Raw genomic sequence first — 12621 nt, forward strand, 5'->3', positions numbered from 1 at the left:
TGACAACCTAACATCACAACTAAAAGAACTAGAAAAGCAAGAGCAAACACATTCAAAAGCTAGCAGAAGGCAAGAAATAACTAAAATCAGAGCAGAACTGAAGGAAATAGAGACACAAAAAACCCTTCAAAAAATTAATGAATCCAGGAGCTGGTTTTTTGAAAGGATCAACAAAATTGGTAGACCGCTAGCAAGACTAACAAAGAAAAAAAGAGAGAAGAATCAAATAGACACAATAGAAAATGATAAAGGGGATATCACCACCGATCCCACAGAAATACAAACTACCATCAGAGAATACTACAAACACCTCTATGCAAATAAACTAGAAAATCTAGAAGAAATGGATAAATTCCTTGACACATACACTCTCCCAAGACTAAACCAGGAAGAAGTTGAATCTCTGAATAGACCAATAACAGGAGCTGAAATTGTGGCAATAATCAATAGCTTACCTACCAAAAAGAGTCCAGGACCAGATGGATTCACAGCCGAATTCTACCAGAGGTATAAGGAGGAACTGGTACCATTCCTTCTGAAACTATTCCAATCAATAGAAAAAGAGGGAATCCTCCCTAACTCATTTTATGAGGCCAGCATCATCCTGATACCAAAGCCGGGCAGAGACACAACAAAAAAAGTGAATTTTAGACCAATATCCTTGATGAACATTGATGCAAAAATCCTCAATAAAATACTGGCAAACTGAATCCAGCAGCACATCAAAAAGCTTATCCACCATGATCAAGTGGGCTTCATCCCTGGGATGCAAGGCTGGTTCAATATACGCAAATCAATAAATGTAATCCAGCATATAAACAGAACCAAAGACAAAAACCACATGATTATCTCAATAGATGCAGAAAAGGCCTTTGACAAAATTCAACAACCCTTCATGCTAAAAACTCTCAATAAATTAGGTATTGATGGGACATATCTCAAAATAATAAGAGCTATCTATGACAAACCCACAACCAATATCATACTGAATGGGAAAAACTGGAAGCATTCCCTTTGAAAACTGGCACAAGACAGGGCTGCCCTCTCTCACCACTTCTATTCAGCCTAGTGTTGGAAGTTCTGGCCAGGGCAATTAGGCAGGAGAAAGAAATAAAGGGTATTCAATTAGGAAAAGAGGAAGTCAAATTGTCCCTGTTTGCAGATGACATGATAGTATATCTAGAAAACCCCATTGTCTCAGCCCAAAATCTCCTTAAGCTGATAAGCAACTTCAGCAAAGTCTCAGGATACAAAATCAATGTACAAAAATTACAAGCATTCTTATACACCAATAACAGACAAACAGAGAGCCAAATCATGAGTGAATTCCCATTCACAATTGCTTCAAAGAGGGTAAAATACTTAGGAATCCAACTTACAAGGGATGTGAAGGACCTCTTCAAGGAGAACTACAAACCACTGCTCAATGAAATAAAAGAGGATACAAACAAATGGAAGAACATTCCATGCTCATGGGTAGGAAGAATCAATATCGTGAAAATGACCATACTTCCCAAGGTAATTTATAGATTCTATGCCATCCCCATCAAGCTAACAGTGACTTTCTTCACAGAATTGGAAAAAACTACTTTAAAGTTCATATGGAACCAAAAAAGAGCTCGCATTGCCAAGTCAATCCTAAGCCAAAACAACAAAGCTGGAGGCATCATGCTACCTGACTTCAGACTATACTAGAAGGCTACAGTAACCAAAACAGCATGGTACTGGTACCAAAACAGAGATATAGATCGATGGAACAGAACAGAGCCCTCAGAAATACCGCCACATATCTACAACTATCTGATCTTTGACAAACCTGGGAAAAACAAGCAATGGGGAAAGGATTCCCTATTTAATAAATGGTGCTGGGAAAACTGGCTAGCCATATGTAGAAAGCTGAAACTGGATCCCTTCCTTACTCCTTATACAAAAATTAATTCAAGATGGATTAAAGACTTAAACGTTAGACCTAAAATCATAAAAACCCTAGAAGAAAACCTAGGCGTTACCATTAAGGACAAAGGCATGGGCAAGGACTTCATGTCTAAAACACCAAAAGCAATGGCAACAAAAGCCAAAATTGACGAATGGGATCTAATTAAACTCAAGAGCTTCTGCACAGCAGAAGAAACTACCATCAGAGTGAACAGGCAACCTACAAAATGGGAGAAAATTTTCGCAACCTACTCATCTGACAAAGGGCTAATATCCAGAATCTACAATGAACTCCAACAAATTTACAAGAAAAAAACAATCCCATCAAAAAGTGGGCAAAGGATATGAACAGACACTTCTCAAAAGAAGACATTTATGCAGCCAAAAGACACATGAAAAAATGCTCATCATCACTGGCTACCAGAGAAATGCAAATCAAAATCACAATGAGATACCATCTCACACCAGTTAGAATGGCGATCATTAAAAAGTCAGGAAACAACAGGTGCTGGAGAGGATGTGGAGAAATAGGAACACTTTTACACTGTTGGTGGGACTGTAAACTAGTTCAACCATTGTGGAAATCAGTGTGGCGATTCCTCAGGGATCTAGAATTAGAAATACCATTTGACCCAGCCATCCCATTACTGGGTATATACCCAAAGGACTATAAATCATGCTGCTATAAAGACACATGCACACGTATGTTTATTGCAGCACTATTCACAATAGCAAAGACTTGGAACCAACCCAAATGTCCAACAATGATAGACTGAATTAAGAAAATGTGGCACATATACACCATGGAATACTATGCAGCCATAAAAAAGGATGAGTTCATGTCCTTTGTAGAGACATGGATGAAACTGGAAATCATCATTCTCAGTAAACTCTTGCAAGGACAAAATACCAAACACCACATGTTCTCACTCATAGATGGGAATTGAACAATGAGAACATATGGACACAGGAAGGGGAACTTCACATTCTGGGGACTGTTGTGGGGTGGGGGGAGTGGGGAGGGATAGCATTAGGAGATATACCTAATGCTAAATGGCGAGTTAATGGGTGCAGCACACCAGCATGGCACATGTATACATATGTAACTAACCTGCGCATTGTGCACATGTTCCCTAAAACTTAAAGTATAATAAAAAAAAAAGACTTGTTAATTATATGACCACTGTAAAGTAGCTAAATAACCTGACTAAAGTACAGGGTCTAAAATGAAGAGTAAAATAGTAACATTCTTAATAATAACTTGAGCCAGACAAACTTGGGACAAAAGGAAGGAAGGAAGGAAGGAAGGAAAGAAGGGAGGGAGGGAGGGAGGGGAGAGAGGGCGGGAGAGAAAGGAGGGAGGGAAAGAAGAAAGAAAGAAAGAAGGAAGGAAAGAAAGAGAAAAGAAGAAAAAGAAAGAGAAAGAAAGAAAGAGAAAAAAGAAAAAGAAGGAGAAAGGTAGACAAAGAAAGGAAGAAAGAAAAAAGAATGAGAGAAAAAGAAAGAGAAGGAAGAGAAGGAAAGAAAGAAAAAGAAGAAAGAGGAAGAGAAAGAAAGAGAAAAAAGAAAGAAAGAAAGAAAAAGGAAGGAAGGAAGGAAAGAAAGAGAAAAAATAAGTAGTTGATTCTACAATCAGCTCCAAAATCAAACCAAGAGGAATAAACCTTGATTGAGTTGTTTGATATCAGGAGAAATTGCATATCTAATCAAGGCATATTATTAGCCTCAATTAATCTATGAAGAAAAAATAAAATAAAAAATCTACGAATGAATGTCTCTTCATTCAGTGGGATCATCTGACACTGAATGAAGACACAAAAAAGAGACTGATGAAGCAAAAAGATTTGGGTGAAAGGTCATGATTAGGGTGAAAAGTCATATCCATACTTATTAAAAACCTATATTAATTAAAATTCAGGGAGTGGAGGTTGCAGCGAGGCGAGATCGCGGCATTGCACTCCAGCCTGGGTGACAGAGTGAGATTCTATCTCAAAATAAAATAACAAAATAAAATAAATAAATAAAATTCAATAGAGGGTTACTGCAACGCTGGTTAAAAAATTGTTTACTAATAGTGCAGAATACTCAGAATAGTAGTCATTGTGTGTGTATATACACACACAATGTACAAAATATATAATAAAAAATATACTGTTTGAGAAAGGTACTATGAAAATTGTTAGGGAAATGGTTGAGTTTACCATATTTCATTTAAAAATGAAATACAGCCATTATCATGAATAAAATCAACACAAAATATTTTTAAAATATGAAAAGAAAAGATAACATGTAACTTTTTAGGATAAAGAATAGTATAGTGGCTCTGTGTTTTTGAAGTATTCCTTTAAATAGAAACAAGAAACATTCATCATGAAAAAAGATTGACTATTATGTAGTAAAATGAGCAACTTATGTTCACAATGCAGAAAAAAGGAAAGAAAAATACTAGCCACAAAGAGAATGCATTTGCATTACATGTAATTAAAAGAGATTTTATATTCAGAATTATTAAGATGATTCCAACTAATAATACCAAAACTCTCAAAAAGGTAAATAAAGAAAATCAAACTGCCTTTCCAAAGATTAGAAGCATTAAATACCAACTAAACTGTGAATATATATTCTAAACCCAGTTAGTGGTAAAAGAAATGCAAATTTACACTATAATACTGTAACATTTTATAGCCACTCAATTTTTAAACATTAAAATGTGACATCACCAATCATTAACATGTAAAAAAAGAAGGAACTGTTGATATAAATGTATGTTGGAATAAATACTGTAGGAAACCTTCTAGAGTAGAATATGCACAAGATCCCAGAATACCCATTTGTACTTACATATACTAGAGAAAGTCAAATAGCTTTACTGTAAAAATATCATATCACTGCTTGAATATATGAATTATTCGGTATCATCGTATTTACTTTCTATTTTAAACTATAATTGTATAATTATTTTGAGTCGAATGATTGATTCCAATGCACATATTAATATTGATATAGGAGTTGAGAAAAAATTGTTTAGGCAGATAGTGAGGGTACAGCAGTCCTTGATAAGGTTTTTCCTTTTAATGAAAGGTAGCCCCCAAATCATTTTCTTTTCTAACAAGAGAAGCCTGTAAAATCAAACTGCAAACATAGACAAGTAAGCTGGAAGCTTTCAAGGTGAATGCCAGCAGTTGTGCCAGTAGGAAAAGGCTACCTGGGACTAGGCATGTTCATATGGCAGCTGCATCTTCCCTTCTCTTTGCCAGCCAGGTGTACAGTAAGGAGAAAGCAACATGGCGCTAGCCAGGCAAAGATCCCATTTGATTAATAAGATTAGGGTGGGGCGGCCAGCTTCCTGGCATATTATGTAAATGTCACACCTAGTTTAACCAATCTTTGGGCCCTATGTAAATCAGACACTGCTTCCTCAAGACTGTTTATAAAATCCAGTGCACTCCACCAGGCACAGGGATTCGCTTTCAGGTGCCGCTATCTCTCACAAGAGAGGAAGCTGTTCTCCTTTCTCTTTCTTTTGCCTATTAAACCTGTGCTCCTAAACTCACTCCTTGTGTGTGTCCACGTCCTTAATCTTCTTGGTGTGAGATAACGAACCTCAGGTATTTACTCAGACAATGATGCCACTTCAATATGACTTCATTTAACCAACAAATATTGTGTTCAAATTCTTTTACTGTATTCTTGACTAATGCCCATTAATAGAAGAATTTATTTTACTATGTACTTATCAAGAAATTTGTATATTCATTTATACACAATTGAAAAAACAAAAACTAAATAGGTCCATTGGCAAAACAAGGTGACATAAACATTTTGCCACAGTTAATATAGATGAGTCTTAGAATGTCATCTATGTTACTTAGAAAGACGTGAACATGCTAGGATCTCAGAGTAGTGTACTTACTGACACGGATGCATCTGGGAGTAGGAGACCAGCCATTCTCCATACATGTAACTGTGGTCTGTGCTTTTGGAAGACCGTAGCCAGAATGGCAGGCAACTTCTATAGAGTTACCCTGCACAAATTTTCTTCCATAATTTTGATTATAGCCGTTTTCCAAATAAGGAAAATAACATTTTCCTAAGGACCATAACAAGGATAAATAAATAAAGTAAATGAGAAACATAAATTTGCTCAAAATAGTATATTACAATTATTTTTACAATATTTAAATAAGATTGCATAAACATCCAAAAATAATGTATAACTGAAGACGAACTAGTTACTAACAAAGGTTTGTACAAAAAGAAATATCAATATTCAATATTACTTATCTTTAGTTTTTGTAATTAAAAGATGTATAAATTATATAGATATTCTCATAAAGTCCCTATATTTATTTCTCCTGTGATTTTCAAGAAGAAGTCCTCATAATAGAAAAGATCTATTTTGGTCACTTTGCTTGAACAACTCTTTTACTGGCCCTATTTCTGTTACATAAGACAAGTGTAATCACTTATGTGCTCTCCTCTCTTCAATCTTTTAAAGTTTTATACATGTATAGCAGTTCAGAGGTTTACTTACTGAGACATGGTACTGCTGGCGACCATCCATCTTGTGTGCAATGAATGTAATCCCAGTAACTTCCTGACGAAGTCTCAAAATGGTCATCACAGTAATAGGAGTAAGATGTTCCTACAGCTACTGGAAAGTATGGTCTACGCATACTCTCATAATATAGACTTCCATGTTTAATGTCTGGATAATCACAAGGTTTCACTTGCAATAAAAATTTTAAAAAAAGTGTAAAGAAGTTTTACTGTAATAAACAATCATATTAGAGATCAATTTTTATCACTGAATTATATTCTCTTCTTAGTATAATTACACATTCCATTAGGATTTCTAGGTCAAAACAAAGGATAGAACTCAGATGACTGAGATATGTGACAAGAAGGTCCTTGTTAATGAAGATGAAATGAGGTCTTGTGGATCACATGATGCGTAAATTTGTATGAAGCCTCTCCAGAAAGAAAAATGTACAGACCTATTGAATGTATTTCCCTTAAATACACATATCCTATCCCTGGGTAATTAAATAAGCTTTTCGGTTGAGAAATATGCCAGTTTTACCGCTTAGCTCTTTTCTGTTCTCATCAGTAAACAAGAGCCCTGCATTTTCTTCTCAGAACAATTCAATGTAAGGAGGTAGTATTTTGAGGGATTTAAGGTTTTTATTTGTTTTAGATTGAATTCATGGGCTGGGCGCAGTGGCTCACGCCTGTAATCCCAGCACTTTGGAAGGCTGAGACAGGCAGATCACTTGAGGTAAGGAGTTCGAGACCAGCCGGGCCAACATGGTGAAACCCCGTCTCTACTAAAAATACAAAAAAAAATTAGCCGGGCCTGGTGGTGCGCCCCTGTAATTCCAGCTACTTAGAAGGCAGAGGCAAGAGAATCGCTGAACCCAGGAGGCAGACTTTGCAGTGAATCGAGATTGTGTCATTGCACTCCAGCATGGGTTACAGAGCGAGACTCCACCTCGAAAAATATAAATAAATAAATAAATTAGGCTCTTTCCTATTTATTGCAGACAATGTAAAAATATAGAGAAACACAAAAATTTTCTTTGATGATACCGCACAGAAGAATAACAGTTAATTCATGCCTCAAACAATTCATTGAGACAAGTTCTCCAGTCTGTATTTAACCAGAGAAACAGACTAGAAATATTTCTTCATATCCAAATAGTTAAGATTTTGATTAACTTTTTTTGTTTATTTCTAATTTTAATTGGAGAGCAAAATAATTTTAATGTCATAAAATATATTTAAGTAAGGTACAATATAATTACATTTTACTAAGTTATTATATATTAATTTTGACAAATACATTTGAGTGTTATTTATTATATTAACAGGTTTATATATTTTTCAGAAAATTTGCTCTTTTCATGGGATTATTTATAGATTATCTAGTACTTTCAATAACAAAATGGTAATAATGTTTTCCATGAAATATATTTCTATTTCAATAAATCTTATGCAATAAGTTAAAAAGAATTTCAATACACACATACACACACACATATAAATATTCTTTTTCATCTCCATCTTTCTTAAATTCAGTGATTTATTTTCTTTGGTATTTGATTAGAGAAATTTTCATGTAGTTTCTACATTTATTATGTGGATTATAAACTGAATAATTGTATATCTTAAATGTCTTTCTCTAACAAAGACTAGTGAATGATACTTCTTTCAGTATAGTTTCTTGGCCTACCATCCATATATCTTATAATTGATAGATTTTTTCCCTATTTATCTGAAGCTCCCAGTGTTGAAATTAAAACATTTACTTAGTCTTATTTCTTTTAAGTAACATTCTCCATTTTTCCCCACCACTTTTTAAAGATTTGGAATATTTTCTATTTACCATTGGATTTACAAATTTCATCATGATTTGTTGAGACATGTATTATTTAACAATAATTCTGCATTTGGAAAGCTTGAGTCTTGGATTTGCAGGAGCTGTGTCTTAAAGATCTCATTGAATTTCACATTAAATGGTAGAGTAGAGATTTGAAAGCTTGTGGCTGATTTCAAAACAAGTATGAGGATCCATCTTATTGTGGTATTTCCCAGAATGTCATAAAATAAAATTGTCCACTGAGATTTCTTTCCAAAAAGAATAAAAAGGAGGCATAATTAAAAACATATATCATTACCTCAGGCTCGAGCTATTTAGCTATTCTCTAATTTGGTCACATTTACATCTGTTTTTATCCCTTTTACAAATTGATTCCTTGAGGCAAATATTAGTATCCACAGAGGGTCTCATCAGGACTGAGAATAGAAGGACTTCAAATAGCTTCATTCTACTTGTTACACTTCTACAAATGTAGTTTTTGGTTTCACAGCGTTTATGGTGTTTCCATCATAAAGTTGGCTCAAACAGATCTTAAAATTGATAAAAATATTCACTAATTTTTATAACTGCTGCCAATATATTCATACTGTAATTTATTTGACCCAAGTCCAGGATCTTAGAGTCAACATTGTTAAATTTCATCTTATTAGATTCAGCTTAGCACATAAGATTCTCTTTGAATGCTGAACTGCCCTAATGCAGATTCATTATTATCATCCTCTGTATCATTCCAATTGTGAATTTGTACTGCACTTCCCCTAAATCATTAAACTGTTCAATGACACAAGTGAGTAATGAAGCAGGCCTGAGAATAAAGTCCTGCATCTGATAATTAGATATGGTTATTTAATGAAATTAAAAACTGATAAATCATATAACTGATCAACTCCTCTATCTTGTCCATGAGAACTCCAGATGGTTCATTGTTGAACATTAATAATTGAAATCCAAATATAGTTGGGTCTCGGTTTAGGTACATTTGGGCTGAACTACATTGTCATAAGCCAACCATAAAATCATTAAATATTTTCCTTATAATTCTTATGCACATTGAAATCTGTTTCATACTGATAATAGCTTCCTCTCTTAGGGATTGGAATTATGCCAGGAATTAAAGTTGAAGTCATTGATCAATCATTTGTATCATATTTTTCTTTCATGGAATGTGTACTTTAAGTGTAGTACATCTTGTCTATGTACTTCTAGATAGAAAGAAAAGAAATTTGATTGTAGAGAGAGAAAAAATATTAAAAAGGGGTAAAGGAGCATCCCAGAAATAAAATACTCTGTTGACTTGAGTGGTATTTTGCTACATGTGATGATTTTAGGAAATTACCTCCAACACTAGGAAATGACTAAGACTTGGAGTCCTTCAACACTCCTCGCTCCAAATAGTGCTGCCTAATTTCTCTCCCCTTGGATGTATGCTGGACTTAGTGTCTCACTTCGAAAGAATAGATATGGCTGAAGTTAACAGTGTGTGAGTAGATAATTGATATGGTTTGGCTCTGTGTCCCCACACACATCTCATGTTGAATTGTAATTCCCAATATTGAGGGAGGTGATTGGATCATAGAGATGGATCTCCCCCTTGCTGTTTTCATGATAGTGAGTGAGTTCTCATGAGACCTGGTTGTTTAAAAGTGTGTAGCACTTTCCCCTTTGCTCTCTCTCTCTCCTGCTCTGCCATGGTAAGATGTGCTTGCCTCCCCTTCACCTTCCACCATGATTGTAAGTTTCCTAAGGCCTCCCAGCCATGCTTCCTGTACAGGCTGTGGAACTGTGAGTCAATTTAACCTCTTTTCTTCATAAATTATCCAGTCTCAGGTAGTTCTTTCTAGTAGTGTGAGAACGGACTAATACATGGTATTGTGGCTTCCTCTATTCTCAGATTAGTAGTGCTGGAGAAAGCTGCCATTTATCAACTCATGGAAAGGCCTATGTGGTAAGGACCTGAGGCCTCCTGACAACAGCCATGTATGTCAGCAATGTTAGAAGCAGTTCATCCTGCCCAGCCAAGCCTTCTGATCACTGTAGCCTGGGCCATGATCCTGATTGAAACACAAGAAGACAGTCTGATTCACAACTACTTATATAAGCCATTTTGAGATTACTGACTGATAGAAACAGTAAGATAATAAAGGTTAGTTGTTTTAAGTAAATATGTTTTTGGGGTATTTTGTTACAATGCAATAAATAACTAATATACTATGTGTTAGATGACATTATTTTTATCTAGTGTTTTAATTCAGATATTGGAAGAATTTATTAATTAGGGAAACATACATTCATAAACACACATACACATTTAATTTTGAGTAGCAAAAAAAATGAGTTTTGACAACTTCGAAAACTAAAGAATGCTTCCAACAGGCTTACTTTGTATACACAATAAGACAAATATTTGGTTTTATTGAGTCCCGATTTTTATGTGTTTAAAAGAAATTTCAGAATTAAGAAATGGGTCAAGATATAAATGGAACTTACTGGTACATCTTGGAGCAGGTATCCAGCCAGTACTTGTGCATTTTGCTATATTTCCCCGGGTTGCAGGATAAAAACCATTTCTACACTGGTACCTGATTTCATCTCCAGTTCTGTGTTTAATCCTTAAAGGTGAGTAGTCACCATTTGGAATATAAGGATTATTACATGTTTTTTCTGAAAAAAAAGGATATGTGGATAATGCAGAAATAAGTATCCATTAAAATTCATCATTTATATAAACATTTAAAAGTAGCTGTTATTTATTTGTCCTTAGCATAATATAAAATGGCATTAAAATGAACATATCATAGTATCCTTTCTGGTATATCACTTATTTTTCCCTTCACTATATTCTCATTTGACATATTTGTACCTCCTGGGCTCTTAATCCCTTCTTCTCCAAAGTCATCCCATACTTCATGATTTTCCATAACTGGCAATGTTCTTATCACATATAACTTCAATTCTTACTTCACTTTCCTTCTATTCTTTGGTTTCTGTGGTTCTCATAAGGATTGTTTACAAATATTCAGGGTTTCTTTCTTTTGGACAATTGATAGGACTGCAAAACCCTTCCTCTTTGAAGTAACTGTGGCCATGTGATTGTGTAGGAGACTATAATAAAAGTGGAAGTAATATCTTTCACTTTAGAGAGAAGTTTTAAAAGCCATTGTATGAATCTTTACGTTCTCTTTCCCAAAGATACCATGATTAAAGAAGGACATGAAAAAAATGATGTTTCTGTCACTTGATTCTTACAATTAATACAATGAGTAAAGTCCCTTCTGATCTTCATTGAAAGTGAACATGAATGAAAATAAACTTTAGTCTTAATATCTTAAACATTGAGATATTACATTACATTTTTCTTACTATAATAGGATAAAATAGCAGAGGGTTTGGAAAACCTTTTCCGTAAAGGGCCAGATAAAAGGTCTCTGCTGCAACAACTCAACTCTGCCATTATAGTACAAAAGTAGTGAAAAACAACACATAAACAAACGAACATGGCTGTGTTGCAATAAAACTTTGTTTACACAAAGGGGGCAGTTGTATTTTACCTGCAGCCTATAGTTTGCCATCCTTGGGCCCAGTGTATCCTAATCTATAGAGCACCTTCTCATTCCTTTCCATTAACTCTGCTATATCTCAATATTGGATCCATTTGCAATATTCCTTTTAAAATAAAATACTATGCATTTTAAGTATTGTAGAAAAGCTATATGACCACTTATATTGGAGTCATATTTTATTTTGGACTAAAAAGCTGTGGTGAACATTCAGCATTGCTTGAAATCCATTCACATACCCCCAATTTATTTACTATTCGATTTCCCATAGTAAATGATCCATAGTCTCCTCACTTTTCTCAAGCCACCTGAAACAATTGCCTCTTCATCAACAGATAATAAGTCTCCATTCACACAAAACAATTGAGACCACCAGTAGTGAGTTTCCTATACTTCTTTCCAGCACTCCTCAACATTATCTGTATCTATACTGATTTAAGTCTTTAGTTTAGTCTTCAATGGTGAGGTGTTGCTTTCAAATTCAGGTTAGCTTTAATTCTTTCATTTTCCCCTGTATTTTAAACCATTGTTTATTCCTTCACTCTTTCTTACCTTATCATACACTCTTAAATTGATATGGAAGCTTTTCCAATTTTAAGTCCCTTCTCTCAACCCTTTGTTCAAGTTTAGCTAATGTACTACATTTCTCCTCCCCTTCAAAACCAAAATCCTTAAAATACCATTTTATAATTGCTGTCTCCACTTTCCCTTCTCACATTTATTCTTCAACTCACTACTACCTAGTTTCTG

At 34.7% G+C, this 12621-nt stretch overlaps 1 protein-coding gene across 5 annotated transcripts in view; it reads right to left on the minus strand.

Annotated features, from left to right (window-relative positions):
- CFH (complement factor H) overlaps positions 1–12621 on the minus strand; it is a 107922-nt gene that overhangs the window by 57614 nt on the left and 37687 nt on the right. For all 5 annotated transcript variants that reach the window (XM_054452254.2, XM_054452249.2, XM_054452255.2 and 2 more), the window contains exons 7-9: positions 10802–10975; positions 6470–6664; positions 5849–6025 (exon numbers count right to left, since the gene is read on the minus strand). In XM_054452254.2, coding sequence (XP_054308229.1) covers positions 5849–6025; positions 6470–6664; positions 10802–10975 — 546 coding nt within the window. The remainder of the gene's footprint in view (positions 1–5848; positions 6026–6469; positions 6665–10801; positions 10976–12621) is intronic.

Source organism: Pongo pygmaeus, chromosome 1, assembly GCF_028885625.2.
Source record: "Pongo pygmaeus isolate AG05252 chromosome 1, NHGRI_mPonPyg2-v2.0_pri, whole genome shotgun sequence".
NCBI lineage: Eukaryota > Metazoa > Chordata > Mammalia > Primates > Hominidae > Pongo > Pongo pygmaeus.